The sequence below is a fragment of the Labeo rohita genome, chromosome 8, assembly GCF_022985175.1.
Source record: "Labeo rohita strain BAU-BD-2019 chromosome 8, IGBB_LRoh.1.0, whole genome shotgun sequence".
In the NCBI taxonomy this organism is placed as follows: Eukaryota; Metazoa; Chordata; class Actinopteri; order Cypriniformes; family Cyprinidae; genus Labeo; species Labeo rohita.
In genome coordinates, this window is record NC_066876.1 from 34,986,823 (window position 1) to 35,011,537 (window position 24,715).

Genomic DNA, 24,715 nt, shown 5'->3' on the forward strand with positions numbered 1-24,715 from the left:
AGAATGCTATTGTTAGAGGGTCAATTATTATTTATAATAAATAGTAGAGGGTCAGTTATTTTATTTTAAATAAATAAAATAAAAACAAGAAGATATAATAGAAAAAGAATAGAGAATGCTTATGTTAGAGGGTCAATTATTTTCATTTTTTATAATAAATAAAGAGAAAACAAGTAGATACAATAGAAAAAGAAGAGAGAATGCTAGCGTTAGAGAGTCAATTATCTATTTTTTTTAATAAATAAAAAGAAAACTAGTAAATTAGAAAAAGAACAGAGAATGCTAATGTTAGAGGGTCAATTATTTTCATTTTTTGTAATAAATAAAAAGAAAACAAGTAGATAAGAATAGAAAAAGAACAGAGAAGTATTAGAGGGTCAATTATTTTTATAATAAATATTAGAGGGTCAATTATTTTATTTTTTAATAAATAAAAAGAAAACAAGCAAACGAAATAGAAAAAGAACAGAGAACAGAGAGTGTTAATTATTTGATTTTTTAAGTAGATGAAATAGAAAAAACAGAGAACGCTAGTGTTAGAGGGACAATTATTTTTGGGTTTTTTTAATAAATAAAATGAAAATAAGTGGATAGAATAGAAAAAGAAATAGAGAATGCTAGTGTTAAAGGGTCAATTATTTTTATAATAAATATTAGAGGGTCAATTATTTTATTTTTAATAAATATAAAGAAAACAAGCATATGAAATAGAAAAAGAACAGAGAGTGCAAGACTTAGAGTGTAAATTATTTTATTTTTTAATAAATGAAAAGAAAACAGATTAGAAAAAGAACAGAGAACGCTATTGTTAGAGGGTCAGTTATTATTTATAATGTTAGAGGGTCAATTATATTTTTTTAATAAATAAAAAGAAAACAAGCAGACGAAATAGAAAAAGAATAGAGAACAGAGATTCTTAATTATTTGATTTTTTAAGTAGATGAAATAGAAAAAACAGAGAACGCTAGTGTTAGAGGGACAATTATTTTTGGGTTTTTTTAATAAATAAAATGAAAATAAGTGGATAGAATAGAAAAAGAAATAGAGAATGCTAGTGTTAGAGGGTCAATTATTTATTTTTTTAATAAATAAAAAGAAAACAAGTAGATAGAATAGAAAAAGAATAGAGAACGCTAGTGTTAAAGGGTCAATTATTTTTATAATAAATATTAGAGGGTCAATTATTTTATTTTTAATAAATAAAAGAAAAAAGCATAAAATAGAAAAAGAACAAGTACAAGACTTAGAAATTATTTTATTTTCTAATAAATAAAAAGAACAGAAGCTGGTGTTAGTGTCCATAATTTTATTTTTTAATAAATAAAAAGAAAACATAGATTAGAAAAAGAACAGAGAACGCTATTGTTAGAGGGTCAATTATTTTTTATAATATTAGAGGGTCAGTTATTTTATTTTTTTAAATAAATAAAATAAAAACAAGAAGATATAATAGAAAAAGAATAGAGAATGCTAATGTCAGAGGGTCAATTATTAAATAAAGAGAAGACAAGTAGATACAGTAGAAAAAGAAGAGAGAATGCTAGCGTTAGAGAGTCAATTATATATTTTTTAATAAATAAAAAGAAAACAAGTAAATTAGAAAAATAACAGAGAATGCTAATGTTAGAGGGTCAATTATTATTATTTTTTTATAATAAATAAAAAGAAAACAAGTAGAATAGAAAAAGAAAAGAGAACGCTGGTGTTAGAAGGTCAGTTATTTATTTAATAAATAATAAATGAGGGTCAATTATTTTATTTTTAATAAATACAAAGAAAACAAGCATATGAAATAGAAAAAGAACAGAAGCTGGTGTTAGTGTCCATTATTTTATTTTTTAATAAATAAAAAGAAAACAAGTAGATGAAATAGAAAAAGAACAGAGAATGCAAGACTTAGAGTGTTAATTATTTTATTTTCTAATAAATAAAAAGAAAACAAGTAGATGAAATAGAAAAAGAACAGAAGCTGGTGTTAGTGTCCATTATTTTATTTTTTAATAAATAAAAAGAAAACATAGATTAGAAAAAGAACAGAGAACGCTATTGTTAGAGGGTCAATTATTTTCATTTTTTATAATAAATAAAAAGAAAAGTAGATAGAATAGAAAAAGAATAGAGAATGCTAGTGTTAACGGGTCAGTTATTTTTATAATAAATATTAGAGGGTCAATTATTTTATTTTTAATAAATACAAAGAAAACAAGCATATGAAATAGAAAAAGAACAGAATGCAAGACTTAGAGTGTAAATTATTTTATTTTTAATAAATAAAAAGAAAACATGTAGATTAGAAAAAGAACAGAGAATGCTAGTGTTAGAGGGTCAGTTATTTATTTTTTTTTTAATACATAAAAAGAAAACAAGCAGATAGAATTGAAATAGAATAGAGAGTGTTAGTGTTAAAGGGTCAAGTTTTTTAATAAAAACAAGAAGATAAAATAAAAAAAAATAGAGAACGCTAATGTTAGTAGTTCAATTATTTTATTTTTTTAAAACAAAGAGAAAACAAGCAGATAGAATTGAAATAGAATAGAGTGTGTTAGTGTAAAGGGTCAAGGTTTTTAAATAAATAAAAAGTAAACAAGCATAATAGAAAAAGAAGAGAACGCTAGTGTTAGAGGGTCAATTATTTTATTTTTTAAAACAAAGAGAAAACAAGCAGATAGAATTGAAATAGAATAGAGTGTGTTAGTGTAAAGGGTCAAGGTTTTTAAATAAATAAAAAGTAAACAAGCATAATAGAAAAAGAAGAGAACGCTAGTGTTAGAGGGTCAATTATTTTATTTTTTAATAAATAAAAAGAAAACAAGTAGATAAAATAGAAAAAGAATAAAGTATGTTAGTATTAAATGGTCAATGTTTTTTAATAAAAAAAAACAAGTAGATCAAATAGAAAAAGAATAGAGAATGCTAATGTTAGAGGGTCAATTATTGTTATTTTTTAATACATAAAAAGAAAACAAGTAGATAGAATTGAAATAGAGTGTATTAGTGTTAAAAGATCAAGTTTTTTTTTAAATGAAAAAAACAAGTAGATAAAATATAAAAAGAATAGAGAATGCTAATATTAGAAGGTCAATTATCTTATTTTTTAATAAATAAAAAGAAAACAAGCAGATAGAATTGAAATAGAATAGAGAGTAGGGCTGGGCGATATATATATATATAAATTTGGTATCTCGATATTGTCAAAATTTTTATGATATTCAATATATATCTCAATATGTTTACATTTGCTTTTAAATAATAAAAAAACATGATTTTCTTTTGCCCCATTTAAAAACAACAAAAATAGAGTAGAGAACGCTAGTGTTAGAGGGTCAATTATTTTATTTTTTAAAACAAAGAGAAAACAAGCAGATAGAATTGAAATAGAATAGAGTGTTAGTGTAAAGCGTCAAGGTTTTTAAATAAATAAAAAGTAAACAAGTAGAATAGAAAACGAAGAGAACACTAGTGGGTAGAGGGTCAATTATTTAATTTTTTTAATAAATAAAAAGAAAATGAGTAGATAAAATAGAAAAAGAACAGAGAATGCTAATATTAGAGGGTCAATTATCTGATTTTTTAATAAATAAAAAGAAAACAAGCAGATAGAATTGAAATAGAATAGAGTGTGTTAGTGTTAAAGGGTCAAGGTTTTTTTAATAAAAAAAACAAGTAGACAAAAGAAAAAGAATAGAGAATACTAATGTTAGAGGGTCAATTATTTTATTTTTTTAATACATATAAAGAAAACAAGCAGATAGAATTGAAATAGAATAGAGACTAGGGCTGGGCGATATATATAAAAATTTGATATCTCAATATTATATAAATTTTTACGATATTCAATATATATCTCGATATGTTTGCATTTGCTTGTAAGTAAGAAAAAAAAAATTATTTTCTTTTGCCCCCATTTAAAAACAACAACAAAAACAGTAGAATAGAGAATACTAGTGTTAGAGGGTCAAATTTTTTTAAATAAATAAAAAGAAAACAAGTAGAATAGAGAAAAAAGAAAAAAAAAGAATAGAGAACACTAGTGTTAGAGGATCACTTATTTTATTTTTTAATAAATAAAAAAACAAGTAGATAGAAAAAGAATAGAGAACGATAATGTTAGAGGGTCAATGTTATTTTTTAATACATAAAAAGAAAACAAGCAGATAGAATTGAAATAGAATAGAGTGTGTTAGTGTTAAAGGGTCAAGGTTTTTTTAAATAAAAAACAAGTAGATCAAATGGAAAAAGAATAGAAAATGCTGTTAGAGGGTCAATTATTTTATTTTTTTAATAAATAAGAAAACAAGCAGATAGAATTGAAATAGAACAGAGAGTGTTAGTGTTAAAAGATCAAGTTTTTTTTTTTAAATAAAACAAGTAGATAAAATAGAAAAATAATAGAGAATGCTAATATTAGAGGCTCAATGTTATTTTTTAATACATAAAAAGAAAACAGAATTGAAACAGAATAGAGTGTGTTAGTGTTAAAAGATCAAGGGTTTTTTTATAATAAAAAACAAGTAGATAAAAGAAAAAGAACAGAGAATGCTAATGTTAGAGGGTCAGTTATTTTATTTTTTAAAAACAAAGAGAAAACAAGCAGATAGAATTGAAATAGAGTGTTAGTGTAAGGGTCAAGGTTTTTTTTTTAAATAAAAAAACAAGTAGATCAAATAGAAAAAGAATAGAGAATGCTAATGTTAGAGGGTCAATTATTTTATTTCTTTCAATACATATAAAGAAAACAAGCAGATAGAATTGAAATAGAACAGAGAGTAGGGCTGGGCGATATATATTAAAAATTTGATATCTCGATATTGTCAAAAGTTTTAAGAGATTCAATATATATCTCGATATGTTTGCATTTGCTTTTATGTAATAAAAAAAAACTAAACTTTCTTTTGCCCCCATTTAAAAGCAACAAAAATAGAGTAGAATAGAAAATGCTAGTGTTAGAGGGTCAATTATTTTATTTTTTTAATAAATAAAAAGAAAACAAGTAGAATAAAAAAAGAATAGAGAACACTAGTGTTAGAGGATCACTTATTTTATTTTTTAATAAATAAAAAAACAAGTAGATAGAAAAAAAATAGAGAATGCTAATGTTAGAGGGTCAATGTTATTTTTTTAATACATAAAAAGAAAATAAGCAGATAGAATGGAAATAGAATAGAGTGTGTTTGTGTTAAAGGATCAAGAAAAAGTAGATCAAATAAAAATACCAGATAGAATATGTTCGAGGGTCAAGTGTAGATGAAAGTAATGTGATATCTATCTGCAAACATTACATAAACATGATCACAGGGGTTGTATTGAGTTATGTTGCTCCTATTTTAAACAATAGACACCATCCAGTGTTTACATGCAGTGTCATCACGACAACCTAAAAACTCGTTACTTCAGTTCACAGATCACAAACTCCTAAAATAGCTCAGGCACAGATTCATTTCTGGCTGCCCTATTTGTTGCTGCTAACCTAAATGTGGAGCAGATGTTCAAAGACCTCCATATTGGATTTTCCTTCCCCGACCTCCGAACGCAAAAACGAGCCCATGCTTTCAGTCTTAAAATTAAGTTTTATTTTACATTTTGGGTTGTACAACTATTAAGATAAAGGGAACATACTTCAGGGTTTGTTCATATACAGCAGGCCTGATTTCCATGTAAACACACTCCATTATACAGAATCATTCTGCACCAGTCAACAGCATTAATACACCGAATACTGACATAATTTCAATTCTCGAAAATTCATATAAAAATATCTAGAGCATTCTTTACCTCATAGGAACCATTCTGTATTAAAAAGCTGCAAATAAAACGTCACGCGTCAACAGATGCCGGAAATCATAACACATGCACATCTGCACAAACATTTACGTAAGACTTTAAACATTTGTGTGTCTCTATAAAATAATTAAAAGAGACCGATTAAAAAGTCTCCCCTTCCTCCAAGACTAATATATTGCATAAAATTAATGCCACGATTAGTTGTACCCATTAGGGTCTTAATGTAGGGAATAATGGAGCTATCTGGGAACCCTGCTTCAAGGCAATTGCACTTGTGGACGAATGTCAGGCGTTAGACTGAGCGTTTGGTGAAGGAAACGTCCCGTTGCACCAGGCCTGAGTTCAGAAGGGAGCGATCAGTGCGTGAGGAGTCGAATTGATTCGTTATGATTCTGCAAACTTATTAAACAGGATTCTTCTGGTTGCTCGCAAGTCAGTTGTGTGTTCGTAACCCAGAAATGACTGATGTTTCCGATTAAAGCTAAAACGGACAATGTGCAAAATAAAAAAAAAAGAACAAATACAGTAAGACCAACTAAAAATCCCTTCTTTCCGGCCTACAGTGTTTCAATTAACGTAATAGAGTAATCCAAAAGGTTTTTCGTGTACTACAGTGGTTAATATTAAGACTATGAGTTTCAGGAGAGACGTTGTGCTTAGCGTGTGTCCCGTCTGACTCTTGCAGCTAGGAATGGGGACGAAGCCGTTTGAAATCCCTAATTGGGTTTCTCCTGGAATATGTAAAGGTTATTGACTGTCGCCAGCGCGACGATGTTATCCTGAGGATGCCAGGAGGTGTACAGGATCTTTCTGCTGAAGTCCAGGCAGTCGACGCCGATCTCGTTCCTCTTGCGCCGGCTCCCCGTGCACACGCGCCAGGTCTTGAGCGGGCAGCCGGGGGAGCCGTTCTCCCACGAGGCCTCTAGGGTCGAGTCGCGCTGGGCGTCGCGGTTGAACATCCGGAAGAAGTTGTTGTAGGAGCCTGTCATGACCTCGCTGAGAATGACAGAGATGGAAAACGATGAGAAAATGATGGACGCATTACAAACGTTTTTTAACATTTTAAATAATTTGCGTTATAAATGTAGGGCTGAAATATATAAATATATATTCTATGTGACCCTGGACCACAAAACCAGTCTTATGTAGCACGGGTATATTTGTAGCGGTAGCCAAAAATACATTTTATGGGTCAAAATGATCATTTTTTCTTTTATGCCAAAAATCATTAGGATATTAAGATCATGTTCCATGAAGATATTTTGTAAACTTCCTACTGTAAATATATCAAATCTTCATTTTGATTAGTAATATGCATTGCTGAGGATTTCGTTTGGACAACTTTAAAGGAGATTTTCAAATAGTCGTATCTTGGCTACATATTCTCCTATCCTGACAAAGCATACATCAATGGAAAACTTATTTATTTATCTTTCAGATGGTTTTGTGGTCCAGGGTCACAAATATTAAATAATGAAGTAAACTATTTAGAAAAAAAAAAAAAAAAAAAAAAGTGTTTATTAAAATTAAAAAGAAATTATACTTATTTACAAAAATTATTACACATTTTTCATTTAGTGTAACTTGATTTTTAAAAAATAAACTAATATAAACATTAAAAAAAATTAAAAGTTAATCTCAGGAGGGAGAGGGAGAGAGAGAGAGATAGATAGAGATTTAATTTATCATTTACATGTATTATTTTAATTTATAAATTAGAATTTTAATTATAAATGTAGGGCTGAAATATATAATACTTAAATTCTTAAATAATGAAATGAAAACATTAAAATTTGTTACTTAAACTTTAACTGAAATAAAATAAAATTCTTAACATTTTCTTTAAACTAAAATGAATATAATATAATAAATAAATAAAACTATATAGACATATACAAAAGTAATAAAATGATGACACGGAATTACTAATGCTTTAAAATTACACTAAAAACAGAAAACAAAAAAATAACACTCAAAATATTGATTTAAAATATTAACTATTAATTATTATTAATGAAAACTAGAACAATAAAAACACTGATTGACATAGATATATATTATGTATTTGCTTTGATTTTTTTTAGGGGGTAAAAAAATAAATTTCCACCAAAAAGCCATTGTTTGTTAAATAATTTGACAAACTTTGAAATAAAATAATATATATATAAAAAAAATACTTATTTTGTTTAATTTACTTTTTTCAATAACTTACATTTCAAATTTCATTACCTTTATATTAAAACTATAAAAATTAATAAAAACTTTAAATTTAAAAGAAACAAAAGCTAATAAAAATATCAACACAACAGGACACATTACTGATACTTTAAAATGAATGAAAATAGGAAATATACAAAATATACATATAGCTTTTCAGTAAACAGATAAAATAATATTTAAAAAAAAAAAGTTTGTTTTTAAATATATTTAGTGCATTTAGGATAAAATTTTGTTGTGCAAAATAAAGTTTAAATTTATTCATTCCATTTTAGCAACTATTACTGCCAGTAAATTTTATTATACTACCTTTCAAATATATGAGGTTGGTAAGATTTTTCCTTTTTTTGAAGAAAAAAAAAAAAAAAAAGTCTCACCAAGGCTGCATTTATTTGATCAAAAATTCAGTAAATACAGTAATATTGTGAAAAATTATTACAATTTTGATTAACTGGTTTATATTTAAATACATTTTAAAATGTAATTTACTCCTGTGATGCAAAGCTGAATTTTCAGCATCATTACTCCAGTCTTCAGTGTCACATGATCCTTCAGCAATGATTCTAATATTCTGATTTGCTGCTCAAGAAACATTTCTGATTATTATCAGTGTTGGAAATGTTGTGGTGCTTTATATTTCAGGATTCGCTGATGAACAGAATTTATTTTAAATAGAAATACTGTGACATTTTAAATATCTACTGTCACTTTTGGATTTTTTTTGAATATTTCATATATGATGCAGTTACATGTACTCTACTGGATTTACTGGAAATGAGGAAGTTCCTGAAACAGTGTAGTGTGTCAGTAAATGTGAGCGCTCTGTTAGTCAGAGATAAAAGCTTTAGTCTGATAGACTCTCTCTCTGGACACAGCGATACAGGGCCGTGTGCACAGCTCATGTCTGTTTGAAGTTTGCTTTGTATTTGCTTTTATCATGAACTGAAATGCGCTCAAAGATGCTTTCGTCATTATCAGAATGCGTTAGCTGGACAGTAACGTCACGATGGCTCTCACGCTACTACTGAACTCCTCACCTGTCGTCGCCCCTCCAGCAGCACTCAAACTTATCAAAGATGCAGTCGTTCTCATAGAGAGAGCACAGCTTACTCCTGAGATAACCATGGACCTGAAGAGAGACAGATCAAAGTCACAAAACACGCTAAAGTCACGCATACCTATAAGCACAGGACAACAGGGAAAGGCAATGAATACTGACATTTCCTAATACAGGGCTACAGTCTTTAATCAGTGCATTCTGGGTCATCACAGCCATAAAAATAATGTCGTATAAGTAGACCAAGAAGCTTTAATTTCAATTACTCGTAGTAAAAATGCTGTATATGTACACACAAGTCAAAAGTTTTTGAACAGTAAGATTTTTAATGTTTTTTGGAAGAAGGCTGCATTTATTTGGTCCAAAGTACAGAAAAAACAGTGAAAATGTAAATATTTTCTAATCGAAAATATTTAAAAATTAAATTTATTTCTGTGATTTCAAATCTGAATTTTTAGCATCATTACTCCAGTCACATGATTCTTCAGAAATCATTTTGATATGATGATTTGCTGCTCAAAAACATTTATTATTCTGTTGAAAACAGCTGAGTAGAATTTTTCAGGTTTCTTTGATGAATAGCATTTATCTAAAGTAGTCTTTTGTAACATTGTAACTGTCGTAATCATCACTTCTGATCAATTTAAAGCATCCTTGCTAAATAAAAAAAAAAAAATAAATTCTTTTATACTGACTCCAAGCTTTTAAATGGAACAGGGCATAATGTTACAAAAGCTTTTTATTTCAGATAAATGCTGATCTGTGGATTTTTCTACGCATCAAAGAATTCTGAAAAAAAACAACAACAAATGTACTCAGCTGGTTTAAATATTGATAATAATAATAATAATAATAATAATAATAATAATAATAATAATATTAAAAAATGTTTTTCTGAGCAGCAAATCAGCATGTTAGAATGATTTCTGAAGGATCATGTGACACTAAAGAGTGACGTCAAGATGCTGAAAATTTTGTTTTGATCACAGAAATAAATTACATTTTAAAATATATTCAAATAGAAAGCCGTTATTTTAAATAGTACAAATATTTCACAATATTACTGATTTTTCTGTATTTTGGATCAAATAAATGCAACCTTTTTAACATTAAAAAACTTACTGTTCAAAAACTTTTGACTGGTAGTGTATATGTATTTAGAGAATTTTGAGTAGATTTTGTGCAAAATAAAATTTCATTTTACTCCATTTCAGAAAAGACAAAAGTACATGTCAACAGTGAAGTCAGTCATGCATAAACGTCAACTGTAATTTAACATGCAATTAATTCAAATTGGTAAAGTGGCATAATTAAGTTTATAATTAATTATAATCACAGTAATTGCAGTATGCCATTAATGTAGTGTATCATACGCAACGTTTTATATAAAAATATTAAGGATGGGCATTTTGGGAAATTTCTCATTTCGATAGGTTTCAAAAACGATTGATTGAGTAATCGGGGGCAGGGCTTGGGCGGGGGCTTCTGCATTATTATAACATCACGCTTACGTTACACGCTCATGACAGTGAACTGCAATGAAAGCAGATATAATTTACTATACATTTCACATTCTAAAAAGTTCTAATTAGAATGCTGTGTTCATGAAATGCCAGGGAACTTTGTTACGCGCTATAGTGAGATAGCAAGTGAGCTATAGCAAGTGAGCTCCGTGATGTGCTTTCATAGCCATACGAATTCCGAAAACAGCTGAAATTGAAGTATGCATACTGTTGAACAAATATGACTAAAAAAAGGACTGCTGCATTATTATGATATCAGTATTTTTTTTTTTAAAAAAAGAAACATCTAAAAGCAATATGACCGTCTCAAACTCAATATCGGGCATTGCATTTGAGCATTAAACTAAACACTGGTAATATGCTGCACATTCAGCATGTTAAATGTTAATATCCCAACGCATTCTAATGGATGAAGCAGATATGCATGTAGTGAACCCACACATCACTACGTGACTTCAAAGCCATGCATGTCTCTCTTCTCAAGTCGATATTTTGGACTGCATGCTAAACAATTACAGCTCAGCGTGCTGCCCAATGTGCTGCTACAACCAATCAGAAATTTTTTTTTTTCCATGATCATCGTTTTCATGATCAATCATTGCTGTCACAGCCGAGTACTTGATCGCGGTTGCACATCCCTAATATATATATATAAATATATATATATATATATATATATATGAATGAAGAGTTCAGATGCAAAACCAGCTAAAGGCCATCTCGGTCAAAAATGAGATAATGATAGTGAGTGAATGCCCTCGACACATATTATACATCCATCAAATACTTTTTCTTCAAACTCGCTAAAATACCAGCCTCAGCCCAATCAGAAGTACCAGTACTTACATAGAAACCTATACATCTGAGCCTGATAAAAATGCATTTTTTAAAGAAAGACGTCAGATGGATTTAGCTGGTTTTGCATCTGAACTCTTCATATATATATTTTTAAAAATTATGTTTTTTTCATTGTGCATTCCAATTAATCTCAATCAAACTGCAGTTGGGTTATTTTGATTAAGTAAAATAACAACAACAACAACAAAAAAAATATATCATATATATATATAAATATAATTATATACATATAATATATATATCTCAGTCCTGGACCACAAAACCAGTCTTGGGTCGCTGGGGTTTATTTGTAGCAATAGCCAAAAATAGACTGTATGGGTCAAAATTATTGATTTTTCTTTTATGGCAAAAAAGTAAAGATCATGTTTCATCAAGATATTTTGTAAAATTCCTACTGTAAATGTATGAAAACTTAATTTTTGATTAGCAATATACATTGTTAAGAACATTATTTGAAGAACTTTAAAGGTGATTTTCTCAATATTTAGATTTTTTTTGCACCCTCAGATTCCTGATTTTTAAATAGTTGTATCTCGACCAAATATTGTCCTATCCTAACAAAGATAAGTCAATGAAAAGCTTATTTATTCAGCTTTCATATGATGTATAAATCTCAGTTTTGAAAAAATGACCCTTACGACTAGTTTTGTGATCCAGGGTCATATATATATATATAAAAAAAATGCAGAATACCTATATAAAGATGGTCAAGAAATAAATTCATGACGCCACCTAGTGGTCAATGTTGCTAAATTATTATTCCATTTATGGTATTTGTGTACATAACCTTCTTGACTTTCTTTCTTCTAAGGGAAAAGAAAACCTTAAAGAATCTCCTGGATGTTTTTCATTTATGTAACTACAAGTAATAAAGAGCATTCAAGGTTACAAACATTGTTTCATAAGAGCAATTCTTCTGAAACTGATTCATAATTTCATCACATTTCTCATAATTGCACTCATAAAACAGCTTCGATTTAAGTTGTCAATCACTGATAATCACCGCTGCCCTGAGCTGAAGCTGAAAACAAGATCTGCGTGATTTGAGAATGAATCAACTCAGACTGGATCAACCTATTTAATTACGAAACGTTACGCTCCTCTCAAAGCACTTTTTATAAGCTCAAAAGCCTCAGTCCAGATTAACTGTAATTGCATGGATAAAACAACCAGAATATTCAGCATTTCTTTTTTTGTGTCCCACACTAGCCAGTCACACAAATTAGACCAGCATGAGGCTGAGAACATTACGACAACAAATCCTTTACAACGATCAGCTTTGGTACACCAAAGCTATATGGATTACTATTTGCTATAGGGTAAATCTCCCACAGAGACACAAACTGCACCTGGTAAGTTTCCACCGGTCGACTCTCCATGTGCAGGTCCCAGATCTTGAGGGTCAGGTAATCTCTAGTCATCATGTATCGGCCGCTGTGGCTGAACTTGACGTCGGAGATGGATGAGATGATTTCAGAGAAGAAGGATCGTGTGCTGGGATCCTCGGGTTCCTCAAACACTACATGGAAACACATGATACATGAGTTACGACGACAAAAGTATTTCTAATTATAGTCTAATGTGTCATTATGTGTTTCTAATAAGCAGTGAAACTTCTCAAAAATGTACATTTCGAGTGTTGGTCACACAGCGCGGACGCCCTCATGTCACACAGGCGCACGGAGCCCTTGCTGCTGCCGTACACAAACGTGTTGCACTGGAGCGGGTGAAACTCCGAAGCCGTGATCACCTCCGTCAGCTCCTCCATGTTGGCCGGCTTGATATCAACAATGTCTGAGTCAGCAGTTAAGGGCAAACTTTAGTAATGCTATGAGGAATGCAAAACAGTGTGTATTATGAGGAAAAAGAATGAAAAACAATTAAAAGTCACTTTTTTTTTTAGTTCAACAACTACTCATATGCTACATAATATAATTACAAAGGTTTCTGGTCATACAGTATTTGTTTTTAGTAAAAATGAATAGATGCATACATTAAACTGATCAAAAGTGACAGTAAAGACATTTATAATGTTACAAAAGTTTTCCATTTCAAATAAAATCTGTTCTTTTGAACTTCTATTCATTAATGTGGAAATTATTGTTTTCAGAGCAGCACAACTGTTCATTACTATATTTTAATAAGTTGTGTTTTTTCACTCATTCATTCACACTTGCTGTTTATAATTAACGTTAATATAATTTGTGTTTAGTTTATACTTACACACTACCAGTCAAAGTTTTTGGACAGTAAGATTTTTAATGTTTTTTAAAGAAGTCTCTTCTGCTCACCAAACCTGTATTTATTTGATTCAAAGTACTGCAAAAATGCTAAAATTCATAAATATTTTTACCATTTAAAATAACTGTTTTCTATTCAAATATATTTCAAAATGTAATTTATTCCTGTGATTTCAAAGCTTAATTTTTAGTATCATTACTCCAGTCATTAGTGTCACATGATCCTTCAGAAATCATTCTAATATGCTGATTTGCTGCTCAAAAAAACATTTATTACTATGTTGAAAATAGCTGAGTAGAATATGAATAGAAAGTTCAGAAGAACAACAATTATCTGAAATCTTTTGTAACATTATAAACGTCTTTATCATCACTTTTGATCAAGTTAAAGCATCCTTGCTAAATAAAAGTATTAATTTCTATAATTGTCACTTCACATATACACTGACTCCAAGCTTTTGAATGGTATAGTGTATAATGTTACAAAAGCTTATTTCAGGTAAATGCTGATGTTTGGATCCTTCCATTCATCAAAGAATCCTGAAAAAAAAATTTACTCAACGGTTTTAAACATTGATAATATAATAAATGTTTCTTGAACAGCAAATCAGCATATTAGACTGATTTCTGAAGGACCATGTGACACTGAAGACTGGAGTATTGAGGCTGAAAATTTAGCTTTGATTACAGGAATAAATTATATTTTAATATATTCAAATAGAAAGAAGTTATTTAATAAAAAAATAAAAATATTTCACAATATTACTACTTTTGCTGTATAGGTTGTTTGCACATGACGTCATTGCTGTGGCACGAAATGCAGCTGGAGGGCAGGAAGTGATATTTCTCCATAGGAATCAATAGCAGAAACTCAAAAATGCCTATGTTTTGTGTTGTTTATGGATGCTCAAATTGGTCAAACCGAGAAACCACAAAATATCTTTTATCATGTATGAACATTTGCTGTTCATAAGGGCGGAAAGGCAAGAAATTGACTGAAAAGCGCAGGAAAAAGTGGTTTGTAAACTTCCGTCTGTGGTCAGGAGGAGAGTCGGATAATGCTTGTGTGTGCAAATGGTTAAGAAAAGATATAATAATATGTTAAGATATTAATAAAGAAATATATAAATATATACAGGGTGAGACAGTGAGAATTCACCTAATGCTAGTCGCCACACGTAGACACAATGCAAGATATTATATTTGTAGCTCCAAGAGCGTCATTCATTATAAGGAAACATTGTGAGATTGCAATAAATTGAAGTGAGTGACAGCTTTTTTGTGACTATATGGAAGCGCTATTTGCTCGCTTTCTATAATCAGTTCAGAATTTGAATAAAAGTTTCGCTTTACGTGCTGCTAACAAAACCAATAGCCACAAAACCCTGCACATGCAGCGAACTTTCAGGAGTGACTGAAAAAGCAGAACGGATGAGATGGAGGAATGTCTGTACTGTACAGGAGAAACGTATAAACAGAAAATCACAACATGTGTTGGATGTGATCCTTATGTTATGAAGAGAAGTGATTTTTGAACTAAACTGAAGTAGCTGCCTCAGTTGCCTGTCATCGAGACTGTGGAAATAAGCTACGCAACTAAGCCTGATAGCAAACAAACTCTTTCAAAAGTGATTCCCACATTTATATAAAGGATGAGGGTATATGTCACTCCTAAAACTACTGCTGTACAGGGTTTTTGGCCATTGGTCCTGTTAGCAGCATGTAAAGCGAAACTTATTTCAAATTCTGAATTGATTATAGTCTAGAAAGCGAGCAAATAGCGCTTTCATATAGTCACTAAAAAGCTGTGACTCGCTTCAGTTTATCGCAATCTCACAAGGTTCAATTGTAATCAACTGCAAATATCTTATTTGCATTGTATGTACATGTGGCATTTAGCATTGAGTGAATTCTCACTGTCTCATCCTGTATCTGTTTATATATTTCTTTATATCTTAATATTATTAATCTTTTATTAACCATTCGCACACACAAGCATTATCTGACTCTCCTCCTGACCACAGACGCAGGTTTACAAACCACTTTTCCCAGTTTTTTTTCAGTGAATTTCTTGCCTTTTCCTCCTTATGCAACAGCAGATGTTCATACACGATATGAAATAAAACTTCTCGTTTTGACCAATTTCCATAAACAACTGAAAACATAGTCATTTTGAGATTCTGCTATTGATTCCTATAGAGAAAAATCACTTCCTGCCCTCCAGCTGCATTTCACGCGTCCTCAGAATCACGTGATTGCAAACAACCTATTGTGGATAATGCAGGTTTGGTAAGCAGAAAAGACTTTGTTAATAAACATTAAAAATCTTACTATCCAAAACCTTCTGACCGGTTGTGTATTTTTCATTCTTGTTCTGTTCTGAATACCATTAAATTATTTTTTTAAATATTAAATATTATTTAAACATTTGTTAAATATTATTAATAAGGTTACTGTTTAGGTTAAATATTTGTTGAGTGAGGGGAACTAAAATAAAAGTTTATAGTATTTATAACATTTAATTTACTGGCATTTTATGCAATTTCTGAATGCAATAAAGTGTGACCTATGCATTGATTCAACTTAGCTGTGCTTTTTCTCTCAACAATGCAATTTTTGAGCAGGTGCGACTGGAAGTCCACTTCCAGAACAACAATTTACAAATAATTTACTCACCCCCTTGTCATCCAAGATGTTCATGTCTTTCTGTCTTCAATCGTACAGAAATTAAGGTTTTTGAGGAAAACATTTCAGGATTTTTCTTCATATAGTGGACTTCATTGGTGCCCCGATTTTGAACTTCCAAAATGTAGTTTAAATGCAGCTTCAAAGTCTCTAAATGATCCCAGCCGAGGAAGAAGGGTCTTATCTAGCGAAACGATCGGTCATTTTCTTCGAAAAATACATGTTTTTATACATTTTAAGCACAAAAGCTTGTGTAGCACAGGCTCTGGGATGCGTGTTCACGATGCTACGAATTAGTGATGGGTCGTTCTTGAACGATTCTTTCATTTTGAACGAATCTTTAATGCGACTCGGGAAGAACGAGTCGTCTCGGGGAGTGATTCGTTCAGTTGTGCATGCGCAACATCCTATTAGGTTCTGTACTGGAATTAGTTCACCTGTTTGGAGTCTTCAGGTTTTTCGAGTTGTTCGTTCATCTTATGGGGCTGTCACGTGATGAACGAACGACTCAAACCCGAAAACTTGTCAGATAAGAGGTGAGGTGAGCTAATCATAGACTAAAGACCCAGGTACACAATGAATTAATCTTTTCTGTTTCTTATAGCATTATAGTTTTGTCTTGTTTGTAGTGTGATCAACGTTTGTGTAAGCAGTAGATGTGTTAGGGAAGTAACACGTAACATTTTAATTATATTTTGCTAAAATGAACGAAATGATTCGAAAAAAAGATTTGTTCATTTGGCTGAGTCGGTAAAATGATTCAAACTTCCCATCACTACCACGAATCACGTGTAAATTCATCGTCTGTGTACGGAGTATGGCGAAAAACTCCATCTTATTTTCTCCTACAACTTGAGAGGAGGACATCGTTGTACCTTTTTGTTTGTAAACAGCGTTTTCTCTCTTTGCACGTTCGCTTTGTAAACACTGGGTCTGTAGTTCCGCGTGACCCTTCGACGTGATTCAATAGTACGTAACGTCGTGAATGCGCATCCCAGAGCCTGTACTACACAAGCCTTTGTGCTTAAAAAGAATACATATATATATTTTCTGAAAAAAAAATGACTGATCGTTTCACTAGATAAGACCCTTCTTCCTCGGCTGGGATCGTTTAGAGCCTTTGAAGCTGCATTTAAACTACATTTTGGAAGTTCAAAATCGGGGCACCAATGAAGTCCATTATATGGAGAAAAATCCTGATTTTTTTTTCCTCAGAAACCATAATTTGTTCTAAATTAAACGACTGAAGACAGAAAGACATGAACATCTTGGATGACAAGGGGGTGAGTAAATTATTTGTGAATTGTTGTTCCGGAAGTGGACTTCTCCTTTAATTTACTGAAAATATGAATGATATCTGAAGGATCACATGACTGTGAAGCCTGGGTAAAAAAATTCAGCTTTGCATCAAAGGATTAAATTACATTTTATAATATATTCAAATAGAAAACAGTTATTTTAAATTGGAATAATATTTCGCAATATTACAGAATTTTGAATAAAATAAATGCAGCCTTGGTGAGCAAAATCCTTTTGAACGGTAGTGTATGAATGAACAAAAAAAATTGATAAACAGGATACTGAAGCTACGGTCGGTGAAGTCCAGGTGCCACAGATTGATCCGGAGGTCATCGGCGGACAGATACGTCTCGTTGTCGCTGTTGACTGAGATGGAGTTGATGTGGTAGGTGTGAGCGTTGGCGTAAACCCGCCGCGGACTCGCCTCCACCATCAGATCCATTGGCTGGAACACTGGAACCTGTGCGGAGCAAAGCCTGTTACTCCTTCGGACTTACTTATGCATTACATAATCCATAATGTGAGTGCGGGTTGTGAGTGTGTTCACACCCGTAGTGTTGTGAGGGATGACGGATGCCTGTAGCGGCCGTCCTCTTCTTTGAGATTATATCCCTCTGGTCGCTTGTCTCGTTCACTGATTTTCCAGAGCTTGATGGTTTTATCTGCATGCAAGAAAACAACAGAGCATTGAATAATCTACATATTCCATAAGAGAGCAATCTACACATATAAATGCATAAATGTGTCTGTGCCAGCATTGTGGTTATTATTAACTAAAGTACTAAAAAAAAAATTGATAATATTATATGAAAATTTTATGAAAAAAAAATAAATAAATAAATAAACATTTTTAAGAATAAAAATGAATAATTAGTAAAACTTGAAAATTAAAATGAAAGCTCATTCTAAATATGAATAAATAATACACAAATAATACTAAAAAATGTGCATTTCATCTGTTAGCTCACCGTTTGTCGACAACAGGAAGTGTGCAGCATTTTTCTGAGGAAGCCAGCGGATCTTATTGATCTTTTCCTCAATTTCCAGACTCTTCAGATAGTCAAACTCCGGCTCGTGACTCTGGAACGTGCTGTAGACGTTATACTCGGCACGGCACTGCGGCAGGTTCTTGCTCTGATAGGACAGAGAGATGTCACATCACCTTTTAAACATCCTGTATGACATTCATGATGCTGACAAAGAGTCAATATTGCTAAATAACTAAAAAAAATAATAATAATTGTTTTGTTAACTGAAAATATAAATGTAAATAAGTTAGAAATAAGTTGAAGTACTAAAATAACTAAAACTTAAACTAAATTAAAGCTAACAGAAATATAAAAACATCAAAAATTAATAAAAATGACAAGCTTATAATAAAATGACTAAATGTTAAAATAAATTATTTCTAAACTTAATAAAATTAAATATATACATTTTTCAAATATGTTTATTACATAATGGCATATAAACACTAAATATAAATGGCATATAAATACTAAAACAGCATTGCAATGTGTATTATGAAAAGCAAAATCTAGCTAAACTACTCTCAAATTTGCATATTTAAATATGTGCCATAATTAATCATGAAGAAGACACGACAACTAACAACGGTATGTCATGAGGTGCCAATGACGACGACAATTATAATAATAATATTTTTATTATTATTATTACTGTTATCATTATTATTACTATAACTATTACAAAGAGTATTTTCACGATAGAAAATTCCTTTATATTTTTAGTTTTCACTGATTTCCACAAATATTGCAGGGCTATAAAATCACAATTTCATATTAAATGTTTTTAATAAAAGTAAATACTAAAATAACTAAACTAAAATAAAAATAAATTAAAGCTAACAGAAATATTTAAAAAAATCCAAAATTAATAAAAATGACAAAATCTTATGATAAAATGACTAAACGTTAAAATAAATTATGTCTGACCTTAATAAAATTAAATGTATACATTTTTCAAATATGTTTATTACATAATGGCATATAAATAATACTAAAACAGCATTGCAATGTGTATTATTAAAAGCATAATCTAGCTAAACTACTCTCAAATTTGCATATTTAAATATGTGTCATAATTAATCATGAAGACACATGACAACTAATAATGGTGTGTCTTGAGGTGCTAATGACAACAACAACACTATTATTTTTTTATTACCATTATTATTATTATTATTATTATTATTATTAACTATAGAAAAAATCCATTATATTTTTAGTTTTCACTGATTTTCACAAATATTCCAGTTCTATAAATCACAATTTATAATCAACTTAAGAACCTTGATGGAAGCATGTCTGTTTGTATACCTATGCAAAATACTACTACTACTACTACTACTACTTTATCATTATTAATAAAACACTACTAATAATAACATTTTATATCATTTTATTTTGTATAACACCTTTAAAAGTTACTTTCTCAAAATTAATAAAAATGTCAAAAGGTTATAATAAAAATGACTAAACTTTAAAATAAATTACATCTGAACTTAAAATAAAATGTATACATTTTTCAAATAAGCTTATAGCATATAAATTATACTAAAACAGCATTGCAATGTGTATTATTAAAAGAATGATCTACTTAAACTACTCTCAAATTTGCATATTTAAATATGTGTCATAATTAATCATGAAGAAGACACACGACAGCTAATAATGGTATGTCATGAGGTGCCAATGACGATGACAACAACAATAATTATTATTATTACCGTTATCATTATTATTATTATTATTATTATTATTATGAGTATTTTCACTATAGAAACTTCCATTATATTTTTAGTTTTCTCTGCTTTCCACAAATATTCCAGGGCTATAAATCACAATTTATAATCACCATAATAACCTTGATGGAAGCATGTCTGTTTGTATACCCATGCATAATAATAATAATAATAATAATAATAATAATAATAATAATAATAATAATAATAATAACATATATATATATATATATATATTTTTTATTAAATACTACTTATAATAACACTTCATATTATTTAATTTTGTAACACCTTTAAAAGTTAATAAAAATCAATACAAATGACAAAAGCTTAAAATGACTAAATGTTTCAATACATTACGTCTGAACTCAAAATAAAATATATACATTTTTCAAATAAGCTTTTATTACGTAACAGCATATAAATTATACTAAAACAGCATTGTAATGTGTATTATTAAAAGAATAATCTACCTAAAACACTCAAATTTGCATATTTAAATCCAACGTGTCATAATTACTCATGAAGATGTCACATGAGAAATAACAATGATGTGTCTTGAGGTGCCAATAACAACAACAACAAAAAAATTATAATAAAAATAATAATAATAATAATAATAACAGCCATTTGTATTTTTTTGTGTGTCTGGCTTCCGGTCTCATCCACTTCCAGCTATTTTTAGCTGCACAAAAAGCTCATTTTGCTGCTTGATATAGCAAACTGGTGTGTCTTACCATATTACTTTAATGTATTATCTTAATTATGAACATTATGGATTACGAACCAGACGTCTAACACATTACCAGCATGAACTTCCGCATTCAAAAATAAGGTGGATACCCATGCAAAATAATAATAATAATAATAATAATAATAATAATAATAATTTTGTTTTATATAACGCTTTTAAAAGTTACTTTCTCAAAGCACTTTACATAAAAGCATTGCACAAAGGCAAACACAACAAACACAGCACTCAAAAATGCTCTCATTTGCATGTGTGGCAAATTTGTGACATAATCAAGGGTAACTGATCACAAGATACGCGAGAACCAATAGCGTTTTGCGTGGCGTGTCTGTAGGTGCCAAGTTTGCATGTGTGGACCTTTTGCATTTCAAGCCTGAAAAGCTCATTTACGCTCCTCCCTTTAATTGTTGTGTGTAATGGACTGTAATCCATCTCACCTCTTGCTCTTGCTGGAAGATCACTATTCTTCCACCTCGATCTCCTGTGGCCAAAAGCTCCCCGGAATGATTGAACTCCACCGCAGAGATGATGTCAGCTGCAACACACACAATAATGTCTTCTTGAAAGGAGCAACTATGAGAGCATATTGTTTCTCTGAATGTTTTTGAGGAGATAAGTGACTGCTTGTGTCTGAGGGCGTGGGGGCGGGAACATGCGGAGCCTGGCATTAAAAGCATCTCGGGCATCTGCACACACAGTAATGTCCAACAACCCCCCCATCACTGTCTTCCCTAACAATAACAATCTCTCTCTCTTTCTGTCTGTCGTTTTATTGTGACGGGCGGCAGCGTGGTGCTGGGCCGTGCCATGTTCTGACGCAAGCCGGAGAACAAATCCTTCATGTTTATAACACATGCACAATTTAACCTCATATAAATATAATAAAACATATTTTGACACAAACAGTCGCAAGTCAGAGCCAAAGTACAACGGAAACGCCACTTATCATTTAGTAGTATTATAAAAACATTATAAATGTCATTCTCAGACCTTTTGGACTTGACGTTTCTAATCAACAAGAATTAGATTATAAATTATTTTATAAATACAGCTCTCAGACAAGACATTTTTATTAGTACTGAAATTAGTAAATGATAAATAAAAATTATATCACTGATGGAAACATGCTTACGTACTAACGCAAAATGTATCAATTTATAAACTTTTATGAAAAGGCAACCAATAAATAAGTAAATAAATAACTTCATTACAGCAGTAAAACTTTGTTAACTTGGATAGTATTCAGCACGGTTCTCAAAAATCATGCTAAAATAACAAAAAGAAAGATTGCACAATCTTTGAAGATCTCAATTGTGAGACTGTTTTTTTGTAAATAAATAACTAAATTATTTAAATTATGAATAAAAAACTCATCAACCACACTAATGCTTTGAAGATCCTATAGAAATGTATTATGGTTTTACAATTTTGTGGGGTTTTTTAGAAGTCAATAACAGATTTATTATTACACGTACACTACCAGTCAAAAGTTTTTGAACAGTAAGATTTGTAATGTTTTTTAAAGAAGTCTCTTCTGCTTACCAAGCCTGCATTTATTTGAAAAATTACTGCAAAAGCAGTACAATTTTGAGATATTTTTACTATTTAAAATAACTGTTTTCTATTTGAATACAAGTAATTTATTTCTGTGATTAAAGCTAAATCAAAAGTGATGATAAAGACATTTCTAATGTTACAAAAGATTTCTATTTCATCAAAGAAACATGAAAAAAATCTACTCAGCTTTTTTTAACATAATAATAATAATAATAATAAAATGTTTTTTGAGCAGCAAATCAGAATATTAGAATGATTTGTGAAGTATCATGTGACTGAAGTAATGATGCTGAAAATTCTGCTTTAAAATCACAGGAATAAATGATATTTTAAAATACATTCAAATAGAAAACAGCTATTTTAAATAGTAAAAATATTTCTGTTTTTACTCTACTTAGGATCAAATAAATGCAGGCTTGGTGAGCAGAAGAGACTTCTTTTGACTGGTAGTGTATATTTAATCATAAATATTTATAAACTGCATAAACAATTATTACATAAGATCAAAACAAGAGTAAAGCTTTGATAGCTTTTACTAAAACAACTAAAAGAAAGATTTTACGAGCATCGAAGAACGTTTAACTTAATTGTGGTACTGAGGTTATCATGGTGAAGCAGGGACGTGTCTTACCTTCGGCTACATCATCATCTACGGCTCCTTTGACCTGGGACAGACACCAGCGGCTCTGGCCGTCTCCATCTCCTGGAACCGAAGACAAATTCAGACTGTATGTCCAACACGAAGACCACATTAAAAACCCTTATCTGCGTCCACCACCACACTTGTGAAGGACCAGAGACGTATGTAGTTTACATCGACAGATAAACACTAAAATGTTGATGAAAAACAAAAATATCCCGTAAGTTCGCATGGATTTGAGGGAGAGCTGTTGATCAGGTCTGTGTCCAGCAGTCAGTGCCAAACATCTGACCACAGCAGCATCAAACATCTGATGATCTACACATGCATTCATCATAACACAGAGGTGGGACCGCATTTCTGATTCAACATCATGTGCAATTCAGGGCATGTTCAAATCAAATTCAACACAAACAAATGAACTCATCTGCAAACAATGGTGAACACTAAACGCTGCCGAAATAACAGCGTTACGTTAAAGCAACGTAATACACAACCAAACCTTACATGTCCGTATGAATCATATTTAAACGATGTTAAGCGAAATTAAAGTTACATGTACCGTCCATGCTGGGCTGGATCTGATTCAGTCCTGGGCCTGTTTATTTTTCGATGTTGATTTCAAGCGTCTTTTCCACTAACTCGGTTATTTCATAAAGATACTTCAGTAAGACAAGGTTGGATTTCTTAACAAAGTGCTGGAATACGGTTTGATTTCATAATTCCCTCCGTACAGAAGCGTGTTTAGCTTTTCTATCATTCTATCACCACACGCGCTGGCTGTGCGTGCTGCGCTGACGTCACGACTCACGCACGATGCCCGACAGCGACCACACGTGGTCACGTTCAAAACCGCTAGTTTTTGGTGAAACCGTGACGACAATTTGTAGTCCAAAACGGAATTTATTAATAATTAGTAATAAAGTTTAGTTGGCTTGAGAAAGCCAACTTACTGATATGCTATTTAAACTTATTATTATTATTCTTACTAAAACTGTTAACTCTGGGAAAAATCCCATAGATTTACATTGACTGAATGTTCAAATGAGCAACACTTTTCAAATTCCAACTGTCAAAACTCCCAGAATCCTTTGAGACTCAGTCAAACTTCCCTTCTATGTACTGTATTTCTAATCCATTCAAACTCATTCAAACTCTATCCATCCATCTATCTATCTATCTATCTATCTATCTATCTATCTATCTATCTATCTATCTATCTATCTATCAGTAGCCAAACTAGAGTCATGCTAGTAGCCTGCTAATCATGCTAGAAACTGGCTAATCATGCTAATAACATGCTAACAACATGCTAATCATGTTAGAAACAGACTAGCAACATG

General features: G+C 30.7%; 1 protein-coding gene across 1 annotated transcript; it reads right to left on the reverse strand.

The window, feature by feature from the left end:
* Positions 1-5,435: 5,435 nt before the first annotated feature.
* Positions 5,436-24,201, reverse strand: ppp2r2aa (protein phosphatase 2, regulatory subunit B, alpha a). The gene is made up of 10 exons (XM_051117922.1): positions 23,935-24,201; positions 23,364-23,435; positions 21,613-21,710; positions 18,629-18,794; positions 18,210-18,322; positions 17,943-18,120; positions 13,066-13,230; positions 12,786-12,955; positions 9,036-9,127; positions 5,436-6,777 (listed from the first exon to the last, which is right to left on the reverse strand). The coding sequence occupies exons 1-10, from the start codon at positions 23,939-23,941 to the stop codon at positions 6,498-6,500; spliced, it is 1,341 nt and encodes a 446-aa protein (XP_050973879.1). The 5' UTR covers positions 23,942-24,201; the 3' UTR covers positions 5,436-6,497.
* Positions 24,202-24,715: the final 514 nt, after the last annotated feature.

What these genes read in the sequence shown, in the direction of transcription:
- ppp2r2aa (XM_051117922.1), bottom strand. An exon ending in CTTCCTGTTGTCGACAAACG is followed by an intron (nt 18,323 to 18,628) that starts GTGAGCTAACAG and finishes TCTTGCATGCAG; the next exon opens with ATAAAACCATCAAGCTCTGG. An exon ending in GACCGGTGGAAACTTACCAG is followed by an intron (nt 9,128 to 12,785) that starts GTGCAGTTTGTG and finishes GTCTCTCTTCAG; the next exon opens with GTCCATGGTTATCTCAGGAG.